This window comes from Neopsephotus bourkii, unplaced genomic scaffold, assembly GCF_033783945.1.
Source record: "Neopsephotus bourkii isolate Nb327-2 ecotype Australia unplaced genomic scaffold, CSIRO-AGI_Nbou_v1 NB_1016, whole genome shotgun sequence".
Taxonomy (NCBI): domain Eukaryota; kingdom Metazoa; phylum Chordata; class Aves; order Psittaciformes; family Psittacidae; genus Neopsephotus; species Neopsephotus bourkii.
This window is the reverse complement of record NW_026901505.1, coordinates 1,508,641-1,527,003: the sequence shown is the minus strand read 5'-3', so window position 1 is coordinate 1,527,003 and position 18,363 is coordinate 1,508,641. Positions and strand designations below refer to the sequence as shown.

The 18,363-nt window shown below is 46.5% G+C and overlaps 2 protein-coding genes across 4 annotated transcripts in view; one reads left to right on the top strand and one right to left on the bottom strand.

The window, feature by feature from the left end:
• Window positions 1–18,363, bottom strand: part of CYFIP2 (cytoplasmic FMR1 interacting protein 2) — a 52,012-nt gene that overhangs the window by 17,164 nt on the left and 16,485 nt on the right. For 2 of the 3 annotated variants that reach the window (XM_061360156.1, XM_061360157.1), the window contains exons 10-23: window positions 16,012–16,103; window positions 13,097–13,214; window positions 12,104–12,223; window positions 11,391–11,516; window positions 10,265–10,431; window positions 9,851–9,998; window positions 9,393–9,546; window positions 8,698–8,854; window positions 7,887–7,983; window positions 7,273–7,349; window positions 6,177–6,285; window positions 5,708–5,827; window positions 4,824–5,023; window positions 4,251–4,338 (exon numbers count right to left, since the gene is read on the bottom strand). In XM_061360156.1, the coding sequence (XP_061216140.1) occupies window positions 4,251–4,338; window positions 4,824–5,023; window positions 5,708–5,827; window positions 6,177–6,285; window positions 7,273–7,349; window positions 7,887–7,983; window positions 8,698–8,854; window positions 9,393–9,546; window positions 9,851–9,998; window positions 10,265–10,431; window positions 11,391–11,516; window positions 12,104–12,223; window positions 13,097–13,214; window positions 16,012–16,103 (1,773 nt within the window). The remainder of the gene's footprint in view (window positions 1–4,250; window positions 4,339–4,823; window positions 5,024–5,707; window positions 5,828–6,176; window positions 6,286–7,272; window positions 7,350–7,886; window positions 7,984–8,697; window positions 8,855–9,392; window positions 9,547–9,850; window positions 9,999–10,264; window positions 10,432–11,390; window positions 11,517–12,103; window positions 12,224–13,096; window positions 13,215–16,011; window positions 16,104–18,363) is intronic. The other variant, XM_061360158.1, reaches the window with a different exon arrangement.
• On the top strand, window positions 1,590–4,218 carry FNDC9 (fibronectin type III domain containing 9). The gene is made up of 2 exons (XM_061360168.1): window positions 1,590–1,772; window positions 2,753–4,218. Exon 2 carries the CDS (start codon window positions 2,760–2,762, stop codon window positions 3,411–3,413), a length of 654 nt encoding a protein of 217 aa, XP_061216152.1. The 5' UTR covers window positions 1,590–1,772; window positions 2,753–2,759; the 3' UTR covers window positions 3,414–4,218.

Genomic DNA, 18,363 nt, shown 5'->3' with positions numbered 1-18,363 from the left:
AAAATGGCTCAGTTTTGCTGGCTGCTGGAGAGCAGTTAGGGTTTGCATCCTATGGTGAGGAGGGAGGTCCCAAGCAGGGCCAAAGCCTGGTCCACCTGCAGATATGGGGAACACCAGTGCTGGAGCAGTCCTGGCACTGGCATTGTTTTGGCATCTCCTCATCCTAGGAAATCAGAATTACGAGCTCATCACAAGTGTAAGCAGATGTGAGTTTGATTCCTGGAGGTAGTACCAACACCACTAGGAGCTTTGCTGCATTTTCCTTTGAGAAGTGGTATTGATCACAGCATGCAGAAAGTGGGACCCTTTGCTGGCCTAATCCAGCTATTTCCACTTTCTTCAGTTTCCTCTCTTCCTGCTAACTACATCTTATTTGTCAACAACAAGGATTTAATTTCCCAGCCATTCTGAACACTGATAAACTCAACAACCCAAACACGGTAAGAAGGCAGCTCTCTTGGGTAACCCACCTTTCTGAAGCACAGATTTGTATCTTCAGCTCTCTCCCTGCAGGCAGGGATGTACTTTACTCACAGCAAGGCACCACCTAAGAGCTCTTTATCCCCCTGCTCTTATAAGCAGGGCAGCCATGTAAAAGGCAGGAAGCCACCTGATAGCACTTTCATTTCCATCCCTGCCTGTAATTATTTTCATCTCTTCTCCCAGTTTTCAGCTTGCTGGCAGCCACAGCTCACTCACAGGGATAGAAGGGAATACTGATCTTGGAATACAAACCCAAAACATGCAGAACTGCCAAACAGAAATCAAAAGCAAGGGTCATGTGTCCTCCCCAGGCTTGTAATTGCCTCTCCTGATGCAGTTTGCATCATCATCTAATCATTGTTGATATTCAGAAGATCTTTGAAACGTTGCACCTTTCCAGGAATAACAAAGAATGAGTAATTCCAGACCCAGAACCAACGTTTCTTCTGGGAAAGTTCCTCTCTCAAGCACATTCCGGCTTCAGAGAGCAGTGAGTCACTTGTTCAAAGTCTCTCCTTAGCAGACCCAGTGCCATGTCTGTCCCCTCCTGGCCAAACACTTGAGCTGCTCCCCTGACTGGCACTGGCTTTGTCTCTCCCTCCTGCTCTCTCAACCAGCCTGAAAAGGGACACCCCTGAGCAGTCTGTAATGCAGGGGTATTCAAAGCAGAGCCTGTCTTAATCCCATGGAAGTTCAGCACGAGGTCGAAGTCTTTCAAAACACAGTTCCTGCTCTCATCACACGGCTTAGAAAATGTTAAAAAGTTAATAGACATCACTGCAGCATCAGGGTTGAAAATCTGCTGCTCACTAGGTTTGGCTTAAACCAGTAGTTTAAATGTGCAAGAAATCACAGAATTAAAGACAAAGCCCCTCAGTGCTAAACTCTCAATGTGTACTGCAGGCCAGGATCCCACATTTCATACCATATGCCAATGTGTCTCTAATGCAGACCCTGCTGGGGACCAATGATGGTCTTGCTGGGGGACTGCAGACAGGAAAAACAGAAAACACCAAACAAGCCAGCAAACAAAACTCCCTGGCTTGTTTGGGAGACATACTTCCCCCAGGCAGAAGCTTTTAGGGATAACATTCCCAAATCACTTGAAGACGCCTGCCCATCCTTCTGTATTGGTTGCTATGGTGAGGGATGACGGAGCCCCAGACGGGTATAATATGAGGCAGAGCACAGGGAAGGGATTTTGCAGAGGCAGGAGGGAGGAGAGCAGTTGGGAAGAGGGGAAGGTGCTGCCTGCCTGTGGCCACACTGCTCCCCAGCACTGACAGGAGGTAAGTGGCTGCCCCAGCTCTGGGAGGGCTCCGCGATGGGTGCATGTCCTGCACTTCTCTTCATGTAAGAGTGGCTGAAACAGTCATTGAGATGAGTGAATTAGAGGAAAGTTAACTTATAGTGAGAGAGGGAGGAAGAAGGGAAAAAAGAAACTGGTTCTATTGCATGCAGCTCTGCTTGGAGCACTGGGATGGTTGGGAGAGAATGCTGCAGCGAGCTCAGAGACCACTTTAGCAATCTAAAGGAGTGATGCACTGAAGTGATTTGTTGCTGTTGCTAGACAGTAGTTTGTTAGTGGTCAGTGTCTTCTATCTGGGGGAGAGCTTTGCACTTATTATTCTTGTATTTGTGTTTCCCTAAAGGCATTTATTTTATATTTCGCTAATCTTCAGATTTCACATTTACGATCCTGATATTATATTGTGAGATGCTGCAGGAATAGAAAGAGTTTATGCTCCATTAAGCAACAAGTAAGGTACAGAAAATGCTTCAAAAACTTAAACCAGTGAATTAATCACTATGCAGCTTTTAAAATGGCATTTAGGTGTAAAATCAAAGTATCTGTTGGCAGCTTCACAAGCAAGTTGGAGATAGCTTAATGATCAGTTTATGTTAATCACACTTGCAGTCTTTTCTATTCCATGGGAAACAAAAAAGCTAAGTAAGCTTCCTATATAGACAACTAGTCAGAAAGAAGAGATTTAAAAACCCCAAAATCTAACTAAAGCATAAAGTATGCCTATGTCCCAGTTGTTATTTTGGTTTTGAAACCAGGTGATACAGTAGTCCAGGTACTAGCAGGATTCATCTTTAGTAATTTTAGCCATCTAAGACCTAGCAGCTAATCTAAGCTAGCCAGGCACAGTCCTGAGTCCAACCTAAGGGCCAGTGAAGCAGGGGAAAGACTTCACTGATGTCAGTGGCCCTTGAGCCTGTATACAAATGAGGAAGCTCAGCCTCTCCCTGCATCTGGTTTCAGGAGCACCATGAACATCGAAGTGCACAACATCACTTACACCAGTGCCACCGTCTCCTGGGCCATGAACAACCCCTGTCCAGAGAACTACTACCACGTCATGTACCGCCCCAACTGGAACAGCATCTTTGCTGGCTATTTACGCCAGAACTTCCACCGCGAGGAGCGAGTTCCTCACCCCCTCAGCTCCCTCGTCCTCCACCGACTCACACCATCCACCATCTATGTTCTCTGCATCACATGCAAGAACTCTTACCCCTCTGGCAACCACTGCACCACCTTCCACACTCTGGAAAAAAACCCTCTGATTTTTGGCAGCTCTAAGCATGAATCTACCACCTCCATATGGATGGTGAGCAGCCTGCTGCTCCTCTGCTTCATTGCTCTCCTGGCCTACGGCTGCCTGCAGTTCTGGTCTGCACGGTGCCACCAGGCTGTGAGGCTGAAGCATCCCAAGGCTAGCTCTGAAGAAGGGAGCAGCTCACTGGAGAGGCCATTGGATGATGGGCTGAGAGAGGAGTTTCTGGAAGTCCCCATGACCACTGTGCTGATGAGGGCCTCCAGCTTCATGAGAGAGAGCCCATACAGCTCCCCCCACAGCTTTTTTTCCTATAAAACCAGTGATGATAAAAGGGCCATCTTGCCACAGCATGGCCTTCAATGAGAGCAAAATAAAGGGAGATCCTGCTTGGAGAGCTCTGCTTGGTTCACACTACTCTTTCCCAGCTCTTGCCAACAGGACTGTCCATGTGTCCACGGGGACTTTTTGTCCCAGGGTAGAACACAAGGCAGGACATTGATCGCAAGGAGAAGGATTTTTGTCAAGTGACAAAAACATTCGCGTTTGCTGAGGCTTTGTAAAAAGAAACCAAGTCAGGTCTCTGGGAAGGGCCAGGCTCAGCTGACTGCAGTGTCATTACCTAATCTGCATCAGTGCTGTAGATTCACTTCAGTCATCAATCAACGTGTGCAACAAATAAACTCCACTCAAGTAGATTCACACTTGAGTGATCCTCCACTAGCATCACACCCCAAGCCCTCATAACACTTGTATAAACAGTCATTGCAGCCTGACAAAAGAGGTATTGTCAGAATCAAGTAGTCTCTTTTGCACACACAAGTATTTTAGTAATTCCCATTGTGAACTCACAAATGGGATTCCTGAAGTGGTACCTTCCTTGGGGAGAAGCATTGCTTTGGAGCTCCAACTTGCTCTCCTCTCTCTGCATTTGGGTGGATGTGACTTGGTCTCAGTGCCAACACCAAGCACAGAGCAGTGTCAGCATTCCCTAACATGGGCATATTATGGAGAAAAATGAGAAAACAATAGCAAAAGCACACTGAATCTGCTTCTTGCATGGCTTTTTGGTTTCACACGGCAACGTGACCCGGCAAATTTGCACCCACCATTCTGTTAATGAAGTAGCTCTTGCATTTCTTTCTTCCTAAATAAATACTTCCAACATCCACCCCTTCTGGCTGGTGTGGCTCATTTACTGACCTTGGATCCATAGAGGTAATATGGCTGAACATTGGCTGGCTTGTCCCGCTGGGGTTCCTGTGTGAATGGAATTGCTGTCCTCACAAACCTACAGTGGGTACGGGAGACAGGGAGGAAGGTGGTCAGAGCCTGCTTAGTTGTGTTGAGTGCAGATATGGCATGGCCTGGGATGAACTGCAGTTGCAGGCTGATTAGCAATTCATCACAGGAACTGGAATGCAAACTCCTGCCTTGATCTCTTAGTGGAGTAAAACATCAATTTCACCCACCAAAGGTGAGGTTTCTTCTCATGTATGAGCAGCTGCCACAGCTCTGCTGCTCAGTAACCCAACTCTCCAAACCAAACTAGCTCTGTTGCTTGCAATCACTGTCTTAACTATCACTTGAATATGCTACTAATATTTTCAAGGCTAAGGGGAGCTAGTGCGCTTTAACTTCATTTTAAGTGTAACTGTTTCATCCCATAGGGAACGCAAACCTCACTGCAACGCATGTGAATTTAATGTGGCTGGTTTGACACTTTGAAAGAAAAGCAGCATCTCCAGTGCCCCCTTGTCTTGTTTTCCTCCTCACCTGTTGGTGGATCCATTGTAACAGTAGTTGGGTAGAAAGTCAAAGTTGAGCTCCCAGAAGACATGGAGGGTGATGCGCCCATAGGGCGCAGACACGTTGTGATTGGCCTCCCGAAACATGGCATCAAAGCTATCCAAAGTCATGTGCTTGCACAGCAACCTGTGAGTTAGGCGATTTATTTCCAAGAGCCACTCCAGCTCCTGCAGTACATAAAGCAGCAGCAAATGCAACGTATTACCAAGATGACAATAGAAACAGCTCCTTTCATTGCCAGGGGAATGATTTTATACCCACACCCACACACAACTTTTCAGGTGAGGATGTAGCAAACGCTAAAGACATCAGTTTAACCCAGTGGCCAAGGCAAATTGCACTTCCTTCCACTCAAGAGGGTGCTGGTCTGGTATCTCTAAAACCTGCAGGAAGGAAAATGAGTTTGCTCCCCACTGAGCGCTGCCTGGCATTCACATCAGAATCCTCCAAAGGTGGAAACTAGTAATTTTACACTGCTTGACTCTGGTGCTCCTGTAACACATCAGACAGCAAGTCCTGTACACGCACAAATGATGCCTCAGCCACCTTCACCCAACAGGGGAATCGAAGCCAGGATTTCCTTCTCCCAGATTACAGAACTCTCTTATGTGAGCTCTGCAAAATCTAACTGCTGACTGTCATCTTACGGTTTATGCAGACACTTAATGGTCCAGTAATAATGTAATTAAAGTTGCCTAAGTAGAAACAGTAGAGATTCGGCAGCATAAAGGAAGATACGTGGCTGGCTGAAACCTGCTGTAGGTGGGACTTGGAGCAAAAGACAGTTAACTGTATGCATAGCACTATATCGTTCTCTCTATTCATACTCACAGTCAGTTAACAGTTCTTACCACTATGGATGTCAGGTCCTCGCTCTCAAAGCGGCTAATGGCCTGGTCTAACGATTTGTACATCGCTGCTGAGATACGCTGGGTAATGAGCCTATTCAGGTCAATTGACCTACCCAGCAACTGGGAAAAGGACAAAAGACATTTGCATGTTATATACAGATGGGGAAAAGGTACTTTAGTTTTTTTGTAACAGACACAAATTAAAACCAAACATCTGCTTAAATGTGAAAGCGGTGATGCAAATGCCTCAGTTAAGCTTATCATTGCTTAAGGGGGAAGGAGGGAAATGTGGAGCATAACTTCTTTTCCCCTCATGCCCTGTGCCCCGAGCATGGTGTGTCAGAAACAGGTTCAACCCTTCTCATTCCAGCACCAACCTCACTTGAGCACAGCACTAGGATGGTAGCCACCAACAAAAGGCTAATAGATCAAAAGCTATAAGTACTGTAGTCTACTGCTTGCACTGTACCTGAACATGCCTCTGCTTGAGCAGTGTTTCGTAGCGGTTGGATGGTGGGTATGGAATAATCACCCCATAATTCTTACATTCAGCCCGGAAACGTTTGTCCAATAAAACACTGAAGAAAAGGAAACAGTGTCAGGAAAAAAGAAACTCGCACTATCAGCTTCTCTCTGGATCTTTTCCAGAGTTGTTTTAGTCCTTCGTTTCATCTTGCTCTGAATGCCAAGAAATTTCCACATATTATTAACTACTTAAACCACTAAATCACAGAGCAGCTGTTGTTATCTGGGAAATGCCATAGTGTTATCCATCTTTCTTGGCTTTTATGGTTACAACATTCAGCAAGATAAAAGACTGTGCTGAAAGGTATCACTAGTGCCAGGTACTGGGGTTGTCCCACAGGTGTGCTCCCTCCTTCAAGATCTGCTGTGGGAGCATTTGGTTGATGATGGTGACTGCTCTCCTTCCGTAAGGCCAAACCTGATCTAGAGACAAAACTTGCAGAGGTACGCTGAAGACTTTCTTCACCTTTGGGGACATGAGGCAAGGACTCTCACTAGAGTTCATCCATGTTCTTTAAATTGATAAGAAGGAAATGTCACAAAGGGCCTAGCTCCCTGTAAGGGAGCAAGTGACTGCAGAAGTTCCACAGTCAGCTGGTCTGATGTGTGACCTAAGATACTGAGTTACCCTTCTCACTTGTACAAGTTATTCTGTTTTACTAAGGTGAGGACAAGTGCATGTTCCTATTTCCTGCAGGTGGGAGGCTTTCACTCATCTGCCTTGTACACAGACAGAAGTCAAGCAAGGACATGTCTTCAACAGGCTCGGTTTGCTTTTCTGCCGCTCTCACAAACTGTACTCAGAAAGCTACTTAGGATGCCAATTATTATTTTTCACTTTTAATCATGTCTCCTTGCCACCATTAATTCATTTCCATATCTACTCTGGTCTGACGTGGACAGCCAGCTCTGCGGGACAGGGATGAGCTATTTTGTTGTGTGTACTTGCAGTAGTTATTCCCTGAGGGAAATCTTTTGGTTAACAGCAATTTGGATACAGTGATTATCATCAGTCATCAGCAGCAGTAAGGTTCTCCTACCTGCCAGCCATTGCTTTATAATAGGCAAAGATCTGATCTGCCAGCTTATACACAAATTGATCAAAGCATAAATTCACCTGGGGGAGAAAAAACAAGACTTTGTGAGGTTGTACCAGCACAGAGCAGCTCCTTCCTACGCATGCAAGATCAATACAGCTCAACACAGAGCTCTAATTTAATATATACATGTATGTCATGCTATCTAAAAACTGCACTGCGGTTCTCACATACTGAAGTTAAACAGAAAATTGCAGTTACATTTCTCTCTTACAGTTTCTGCATATTCTAACAGGGCCTGGTCCCCCATCCTCAATCACCTCTGATTTCTCATTTCCCTCTGATGTCTCATAACATCAGACAGATTCTTCCACGATCCCAGTGGTGGACAGCCTTTGGCTTCCATTGTTCCCCATGGGTACAGCGAAGCTGAAGCCCTCAATCAGTAAAGTCTGTAAGATCTCTGTAAATTCTGATCTTTTGAAAACTTCTCAGTCTGATGGGGTATTTTTTTTGAGGTGCCTATGGTGAATTCACTGAACTGCTGGGGGGATGTCAAGCAGGGCAATGTGACCCCAGTGAGCTATTTCTGTATAGTAAAGATGAAGAGAACTTACTTCAGCTTCAATTTCATCATATAGGAACTGCTTTTTGAACTTGGTCAAGGCATAGTATGCGCTGTCATTATAGAGATCCAAGGGGTACAGTACATACCTGAGGGCAAGAAGACAGATCATGTCTTAAATTGACTCTGGAGCATATCATCATAAACTGCAACTGGTGTATGCACCCTGCTCATTGCAAAAAGTGGCTTTTCTCTGGCTTCACTTCTATCATTTCCACTCCCTCTAGCCCCTCAGATACTCCCTCTTGCTCTTCATGTCCTTCTGGAAGCAGCTACAACAGATCTGGATTTGAGCTGTGACTTGTTCAATCAAACACTTGCTCCTTCTCTTCCCTTAAGAAAGCTTTCACCCTGCTCTCACTCCACAGAATTCTCTGACAATGTTCATAAAACGGAAAACAAAATTTTCCTAATGAGGAGGACATTATGAACGTAATTACACTTGCATTAACAGCAATGCCTCTCAGTACGTATCACATATATGAATAAAAAAAGTGTTCAGGTGCCTTAGCCAGGGCCCACATCCCTTTGGTTGCACATGCTGTCTGACCGCTGTATGCTTATGACGGTACCATCAAGTTGTGCCCATATCCAAATATGGCTTATGATGCATAATAAGTGCCAGTGCCAGTGTGCATGCTAACAAGGTACTCATATAGTACATATCCATGTGACAGCCAGTCAGGAAACATCTGTTTTCCCTCCCACATCACAAAGACTGTTCATCACCAGCCTACCCTTCTGAAAACAAAATCCCAAGCCCCAGCACATGCACAGCCCCAACACAGCCTATCAGCTCTTACTCCATCATGGAAGGTTCTTTGGTTTCCAGAATATGGTCCGTGAGGATCCAGGGCATGGACATTTCAATGGGGAACTGGATGCGGCGGCCCATGGTCAGCTCCAGGAAGAATTCCCGGAACCAGAGCTGGGACAGGTCACAGCACTGCTGTAGTGCTTCTGAAATGCAGAGAAGATCCCCTCAGTGGGAGGGCACCCATGTTATTCCCATGGGGATGGCAGTGAGGGGAAAGAACACGAGGCAGCTCCTGCAGCCTCATATTGGGCTGGTTTTGGATATGGAACATTTTCATAGGATATCTCTGTTTTTAAACCCAGAACATGTGCATGCTGTCTGAGCATGCTGTAATGAGGAAATAAAAGGATCATTCCTTTTGTTCTAGAACCCCAAGGAGAACATTTCATGGCCTGCAGTTACTCTGGAAGATTCCTGCTGTTTCCAGAAGTTTGTCTGGGACAGAAAGAAAACTCCAGTCCCAGAAAATAAACTGCCACCTATTCCTGTTTCATATTGCTAACTCATTCCTGTTCACATAATGATTATTGCCTAAACCACACCTGAATCAGGCAGAAGTTGGACATTTGAAAAAAATCAAGGAAAATCTTCTGCATATTCCATAAGGAGCAAAGCTGATCTATCTTTGGTTTTCTGAGCAGGCAAGAGTTGGATTCAAGCCTCCCCCTGCCATAACCTCACCGCTGATGTTGAGAAGGTGGGTGAAGAAGAAGGACTGCTTGTGGAACTCCTCAATGGCCAAGACTATCGGCCCATCCAAGCTGCTCCTCAGAGTCTTCTTTGAGCCACTCTTGTCTGCTATAAGGGACTCCAGCATGGTCCGCACCATGTAAAGCTGTGGAAGAAATAGTCAACCATGCAGTTACCACTCTGCAGTGAGACACCACTGCATACAGCCGTAGTGCTCTGCAAAAATTAATACCTCTTCCATAAGCTACTCTCTTTCAGAGCTAAAAATAATCACACCCCGAAAAAAGGAGGCTTTGGGAACTGTACAACAAATTAGGCATCGGAGCAACATTTAACACACAACAGTGTGAAGATTTTGTGGAACAGACCATGGAAACAGCTGATAATCCACAGGATGGGAGACTCATGTAAGACCCTTAACTCTACACAGGAGATGAATGTCTACATACCTGTGTACTTGAAGGTCCTACTGCTCGTCTTGGGACTTTAATATCAAATCCACCTTTAGGATCTTTCTCACCTCTCAGGCAAGGATCATTTGGAGGCTCTCGACCTCCCTCCCAGTCACATATTGTCTTCCGAATTGCCTGAAGGACACTGGAATAGGTGGGAGAGGGAAAGTATTGCTTAAGCTTTATTCTGCTTCAAGATGAAAATGTTAACTGGTGTGCACTTAGAGAGGAAAACTGTCTGAGGTGGGGACATACACTGTTGTCACTGGGGGAATCAGAAGTTACCTTAGAAAGAGCTGCTGGCCAAGGTACGTGGCTGGTTGTATACCCTGAGGTGTACGCAGGGCCACATGCTTATAGTGTTGTACAAATACACAGGCTTTGTGTTGCACTCAGGAAGGACAGACTGACCTGATCAGAACGTTCTTCTTCTTCCTGACCGCCTGCCTGAGCGGCTCTCGCAGGGTCACCTGGGCAAAGTCCTGCAGGGCTGCATAGATAGTGTTGCGGATGGCTTGATTAAACACACTCTCCATTCGGCCCATCAGCACTTGCAGACCTTTGATCATGGCAATTACCTGAAGCAAAAATTAAAAATGGATGTATTTGCTATTTTTCCATCGTAGGAAGAGGTCCATAAATCCAACATAAAGAGAATTTGGGACTGAATTAATTCTACTCAAGTAACTTGGGTCCAGTAATTAGGTGGCTGGCTTGTTTGACCGCTTAACTGCTTTACAGATCACAACAAGCTGAGGAGAGCACTTATATCACTAGTTTCTTGCAAATGGTCCCTGTCCCTTGGCAAGCTGTTTCCATTCCTGATCTTTTGATTATCTTTAATAGCACATAATCCCAGGAAGCTGCACATACTCCACATGTGGATGCACTGTGTGGTTTCCATAGACCTCCCTCTGCAGCAGTGCATAGTGCTTCTTGTACAAGAGTACAGAGACAATTCCCAGAAGGGAGTGAGCCACAAAAATTAAGGCGCTATTCAAACCACCTTGGACTGTCTAAGGGAAGATGAAGGCATAGGGGCTTCCCACAGCCAGGCTCACTTGTGTTTGCACAGTGTCTGAATGTAGCTCCAGATCTTGCTCCAGATCACAGTGCTCTGCAAGGCTGCAAGGGTTTGCACGGCAAGGGTTTGGTAGCGAGTGGGACACTACAGAGGTGGCTTCTGTGACAAGCTGCTAGAAGCTTCCCTCTGAGATGGACCCACCACTGGCCAAGGCCTAGCTCATCAGCGATGGTGGAAGTACCTCTGGGATAATGTATTTAAGAAGGGGAAAAAGAATCATGCATGGTTGCACCTGAGAGGAATGAGAATATGTGAGAGAACTCAGAGATTCCTCTGCAGCCCACGGCTCTGGGCAAACTAAGGGCCACAGGGATGTCAGAACCCTTAATCCCATGGGGATGAGGAACTGGCCGAGTACTGTGAGATGCCCTTCCCTCCTTTTCCCCTGGCCTGAGAAAGACAGACAGGAAACCAGCCCTGGCTGGTTCTTGCTCTTCTGTAGTTGGCACCAACCTCCACAAAGGCAAACTTCTCTTCACTGGTGTAGTTATACCGTGTGGCTCTCTCATACTCTTCCGCTGTTCCTGGGCAATCCTTGTTGCAGAATTTATCTGTGGGATGAACCAGCTTCCAAGAGTACTAAAAGATGGAAAAGACACTGTCAACAATGAGTAAGAAGCCAGGCTGGAAAGACTGAAGAGGGCCCTATGCCAGCAAAACACTCCCTAGACATTACTACAGTTGTTTGACATTCATTTGGGCTTTATTATCACAGTGCTGAACACTGGTTTAGTTTATCTGGGAGGTTAACAGTCATATTGGGCTTTTGACATCCATGGACTTGTGTTGAAATGTGGTTTAAATTTTGCAAATTAAGAATTTCCATCATCATCTGAACTACAGTTTTAGTTGCTCGAGGCCCAGACTCATCCCAGTCAGCTTTCACTACTTAACCAAGGTGTTCAGGTTAGGACAACAGTCACACAGTCCCCCTCTAACACTGGACACCTCAATACCTGCAAAAAGTGGTCAGGCCCAGGGTGAGATTTTGTACAGAGGGTGCTCAGGGTCATTAGCTGCCTGATCTTAGCATGTTTGTTAATGGCTTAAAGCTAGGTGGCATGAAGGCAAGCTCACCTTTCACAGGCTTTGTTACACGCCCATGTTCATGCTCACCTGGGAAGAGGAGGACGTAACACACTCAGCGCTTCCATGACTGCACTCACCACTTCCATGACGTGTGCACTCCACTTGGACAGCAGCTGCAGGCCCCGTAAAGCGAGATCAAAGAGCTCCCTGTACTCTTCATCTGATTTCTGGCTGTCCAGTCCTGAGCCAGTGACCACCTGGAGAAGATCACATCACATCAGGGCTCAGCAACCTGCTGCAGAGGCTTCACTGAGCCGAACCGCAGCCACAGAGTGCTCTTCAAATCCCAGCTAAAACAAATTCCCCATGACCTTAAACAATCAAGATAAAACTGAGCAGTGCATATATTGTCCCTCAGGAAAAGGGGTATAACCTGGCAAGGCTCTTTTTACCCAGGCAGTCAATTTTCTACAGAAAAATGAGTCTGACCTGTCACCTCAGAGGAAATAACTGCCTGTTTTCATTCTACTTTCCCATTCCTTTTTGATAACCTAATACTACTGAAATCCTTGAGAGTCCTTTCCTGATTTAAAGATCAAATAAGCATTTACAAATGCCAAAAAGAAAAGGGTTGAGAATGCTAACAATTCATTAACCCTGGTGAATGAGGATCATACATCTGCAAAAACCAGTCACAGGTTTTGTGCATAAGAGAGGGTGCAGGCATTCAGTAATGACAAGAACTGAGATGCTGCTGTGAACTTTCCTTGAAGCCCTGACCAATAGCTCTGTGTAACAGAAAAGACCCATTTGCAAGTCATGGCTGTTCTGCCACCTGGCTCTTCATAAACACTTAGCTGTGAAATCTTTTCTGCTTCTTATTTGAACAAAGCTGTGGCCAAAGATCAGAAGCTGTTGCAGTAGATCTTCTGGTGCACAGGACTTTGGGCCTGCTGTGGCCTTTCATAACCTGCTTTTTAATGGCTGGATCGAGAAGGGGTTTGTTCAGTCCGTGTCCTTCTTCCCTCCTCACTGTGTGTCATTGGCAAACCATACTCCTGCTACTCTTGTTCTCTGCCAGCCCCATCCATCTAATGAGCCTGACAATGGCAATTCCCTGCTGAGCTTACCTCGCTGTTGCTGTAGCGAGCGAGCTCTGAGATGAAGCGGATGTGGTCATCTCGTATCTGGACCATCTGCTCACAGATGTTGTACTGGGGGCTGATGCTGCTCTGAGTGCACGTCCACCTAGGCAAAAAAGCAAGGGTTTCAGGGACAGGACATAGGCTCCACTCAGACACCCCCAGGGACAAAGCCTTGTGCTCAACTGCTCTCTTCAATGCACTCAAGACATGCCATCTTCAGGGTAAATGTCAGCCTGTGTCATCTCTCCTGTTCCCTGGTGTGTGGAGTCTTCAAGACGTGGTCTCACATAGCATGATGGGGACGCTTGCTTCACCTTTCAGCCTGAACATCTCTGCTCCATCCACCCTGAAGGCTGCTCTCCCATGCTGGGCTCACCTACCCCATGGGCAGAGACGGCCATTTCCCAGGCCATTGCTGGACAAGCTTTCAGGGAAGGATGAACTGCAAAGACCCAGCATCATTTGCATCCTTTCTGCTAAACCTAAGGATAATCATCTCCTTAGAGTTCATCCCTCCAGGTCCGAAGCAGCTGGGTCATGCTGCCTTCTCCTGCAGGGAAAGAATCTGTAAGAGGCCAGCAAGGGAACAGCCTTCCCACTTTGCTTTTGGTCTGATTCGCACTGCCAGCTCAGTGAACAATGTAGAGTATAAATAACGAGCAGAATATGATTAAATGAATGAGATTTTCGTTTGCATTGAGACACATGAACCATGTAACAGTGTAATGACGTCCTAAAAGAAGGCAGCGCTCCCCTTCCAAAGGCACAGTCATATGAAGAAATGGTGCAAATCAGGTCTATTTAATTAAATATCTAATTTTCCCCTGCTCTGCATTAGCTACAGACGTGGAACCAGAACAGCTCCACCAAAATGCTTCATGCAAGCAAACATCTCTCAGTGAGACCTCATGTCTTACTCTGTGATCACAACATAAAAGCTCAGATCTTGTTTTCCCTCCCCCAGAATAGTAGCCCATCTTATGATGGATATAGTCATCTTCTCCAATCTAGATTGGCAGTACAAAAAGGAAGGTGAGAAACCTGCCTCTGATATGGACATAGACATGAAGACATATTCCTACAGTTAACCATGAGACACTTGTTGCCAATATTTGTGGTGATAGAAGGTCCTGGAAGTGCTGGCTTGTGTCATCCCTCATGAAATCCATCTTCCCACAGTCCCATTGCTTCACTCTTACCCGTTTCAATGTCCTGTGCTCCCCACCGGACAATCAGCAGGTTAGCAGGAATGGCCAGGGCAGCACCAGCCCTCCCTGCCACACACAGCCTAGTCCATAGTGCAGAGACAAAGTGCCATGCAGGAAAAACACCACTTAATTCCACTTTCACAGAGACAGGGAGGGAAAGAAAGTGACAAAAAACAATTATTAGTAAGAAATGGGGATTATATGGAACCTCCTTGGCAGAGTTAGTGTTGGGAGTCCCATGCAATTTGCTGGGAAAGCAAGTGAGTGAGAAGAAACATTGGTTAGTAAGGTACAGCACACAGACCTGGTAAGACAGATTTCAAGACAGACACTAAAACTGTGCACAGGTAAACAGCCCGCAAGGTACCCTGGTTTTGAGACGAGAAAATGAACGCAGCTGACACACATTCCATTGAAATGTGCTTTCTGAATGATCCGGGATAAAAAGGTGCAAAGTTTTAGGCAATTTTTCCCTTTTAAATTGAGTTTCCACAAATACTTTCTAAATTTGCATTTTGTAGAACTTTAGGGTTTGGGTTTTTTTTCAGTTTCAATTGAAAACCTTTTGCTCAGGAAGCTCCATCACGCTGTTGCCAAACTTTTCATAACGATTAATGGCACTTTTCAACCAGCCTTTGGGAGGGCAGAAAAGCCAGACCCTCTGGGGTGGAAAGGTTTGAGCAAAGGGGAGCAGCAAGATGAGCCTGCAGGTTAGTTCCTGTCCTGCTGAGAAAGCTCAGCTCGGCTGCTTCTTGCAGCCACTGGAGAAATACGACTTTCATGCAGTGTGGTCCTATAGGTGAAAGACCACTCACTGGTGGGAGTCAGGCTGCCACCAGCCACCACAACCAGACACAGCTCAGATGGGCTTTGCTTACATGTGGTTGCAAACACCGTTCCAAGGATATCCAAACCTAACACCAATTCTTCTAGCAATAACTGATGCAAAACTATAAAGTCAAGCGGGGCCACATGCCTGGTACAATCGGACACAATATCTGCGAATTCATCTGAGGGGAGCAGCAGACTGCCTGCAAACTCTTTACAGCACCACACCGCTCCCGAGCTCTCCTATACAGACTCCATTTCTGCCCTTCTCCCACAATATTCATTGATTTCCAGTGCATCTGAGCCTAGGGTTCAACCCACTGCCAATCTTCATGAAAGCAGCCTGAGCTACAGGAGACACCCTGTCTGCTGCAAAGGGATCCACTGTTGTGTTCATGCTCTGGAGGATTTTGTCCCTGGGCTCAAAAATGTGGATTAAAATCTCTCCAGAGCAGGGACACACTGCTCACACTCACACACCTCGCAAGCACTCAGCTCTGACCCATGCACCAGCCACCTTTCCTTCCTCCTTCCTTCTGCCTCACTTCTGGCCACCAAGCATCCTCCCAGCCCTTGTCAGCAGAGCAGAGGTCCAGGCATGCCCACTGCCCTGCCTCACATGGGGGTACGGTTACATGGAGCTTCACAGCTGGCTGCACACGCACTGAGGGGCTGGTGAGGACATGTGCCCATGCAGGGACAGGGAGGTACACACGTGCACACAGAGCTGGCACACCAAGACTCACACCTCACAGGGACACACACGGGTACCAGTGCACAGACCTCACTCACATCAGACAGTTGCAGCTCCCGTGGCTTTCGGGACACACACAGAAGCCAAGAGACATTATGGCAGGCACTCACTTGGATTTGTTCTCCTCATAGTGAGCACTGGTCTTAATGTATCTGGCCAGTTCTATCTGCATATCGCCGAATAAAGGAACCACCTGCAGCTGCTGGAAAAGAAAACAAAAGATGGTTGAAACACAGCAGAGAGAGAGCCTGGGGCCCAGAGCAACACAAGGGACTGCAAGAGGGCATCCTGCATCTCTGGAGCTATGGGAAGTGTCAGGCTGTTTAAAGCAAAGTGCAAACCTAGACCTGGGGTCATTTCACACCTAGAAAGCGACTGAAAATGATCACATAGCTTTTTGTGTGAGCAAAATCACCTCTGTGAGCGCTCTGGAGCCCTGGACTCACAGACAATGGGCTGGCTATGGCCAGAATGGTTCAGCGCTGTAACCAGCCTTAGGAAAAGCTGTTTTACAACAAAAAGAGAAGAACACATTCCTGAGCAGGCCTTATTGCCTCCCACCATAATCATCCAAGAGAGCAGAGGGATGAAAAGCCACCATGCTGGTATTCTGCATGGCTCCCTTCAGAGAGAAGCTGCAGGCTGCTTTGCTGCCTGGACTCCCAGGGATACAGCATCTTTCCACAGGGAGTCAGATGTGTCTTAAAATTTCTCCAAAAAGAGAAAGACACAGGTGATATAGCATGGTTATGTTCAACCTTTACATCTCAGGAGGATATGGATGGAAAGTAAGTTCCAAGTGCACTGAATATACCCCAAGCTCAAACAGGTCCCTGCCCCACTAAGCTTTCATCTGCAAAGAAAACTGAACCAAGAGCTACTGACTTTTCTTCAATAAAATATAAAGCTTCAACTTCACCCAGCTACAAAAGCCTTGCCCCAAAATGCAGGGAAGATGGTGGCAAATTCCCTGTCCCATCATCACATACTTCTCAGGCTGACTTCTATGGAGGATGTGTAATGCTGTCATCAGGGACTCGCAGTGGCACTTCCATAAAAGGTTTAAATGAAGGGGTAGTTCATTTTCACTACTCACATTCCTGGTCAATCCACTAGAAATTTAATCAGAAGGCAATAAGCAGATGTAGTAAGAGGAGTATTTGGCCTTTTCTTATTGAGTTCTGATAGTCTGGAGTGGTATTTAACTGCTTAGGTGAGACCACAGCAGATATTGGAGAAGTGCAAATGGAAAAGAAGCTGGAGAGAAGAAAGTTATTCCATGCAGTGGAAGACATTTTACCTGATTCACTGATGGCCCACAGCACTTTGCATCTGTTTGAATGCACCAAGATAACCAAACTCTACAGATTACACTGAAGGCTTGCTTAAACTAAGATTCAGTTGAATTAGCAAAGCTGAACCAGGGAAAAGATGGAAGACAATGAGTGATGACATGATAAATCACCTTTGCAGGGCTGCAGTCCTCAGCAGTCTCCACAGTACCTGGAGGGAATTCACCCACCTCATCATCACCCTGTCCATGAGGTTATGGCATCTGTCCATAGTTTCCTATGTGGATATTTCAGCCCTGCTCTCAGAGCTGTCTTCAGGAGATGATGCAAATTGGGGTAAATAGGTCCCCAACCCTCTGCATGAGGATGCACCAACCTTTAATGAAACCAGCTCTCTGGGCTTGCCCATTCCCCCCCCTTGCACAGACCCAGTGCATCATCTATAAACTGCAACTCAGAGCAATAAGCAGGGAGGCATCCTCTACCCTGTCACAACCAACCTCTTCTTTCAGGCTCCTGGGCAGAGAGGCAGGGAGAACCCTCTCTGCTGAGAGCGATGGGGAAGAAGCGCTCTGCCCTCCCAAAAATCATCATCGTCTCATTTTCCCTGATGTGGAACAAATGTTGGTAACAAAAACTGATCTTCCCATCTCAGAAGAAAGATTAATACAGTGGAGTGAAAAGGACTCTGGAAGGCTCAGGCTCAGTAGGTCTATAAGAAAACTAGTTGCTCCATCTGGGAAGTTATTTTGTGATTCTTCTGCTATAACTGTTGTTCTTTGCTGCCAACACCTTTGTCCCTTGCCAGATTCCACCATGACTCCTAGAGCTGACCTGCCCCAGAGCTGAAATGCCCCCTATGCTCATCCTGTGTGCAGCAGCACACAATGGAAAGGAGGCATCATATCCCTCTGTGAATGACACAGGTGGTGCTGTGCAGGCTCCATCTGCCAGTGATGATCAGTGGCTCACAGACACCAGATTTTGGGGGGAAGCAACAGGGTTATCCAAAACTTTTCTCATGAGGAGTAGCCCCAGGATGCAGCCTGGCCTCCAGCTGTGGACCAGCCCGTGGCTGGACTCAGCCGCACATATGCATGGGAGGTTGCATGGCTGCTTCCCAGCGCATTCGGTTCTCTTTTCCCAAAACCCAGACCCCAGATAAGACAA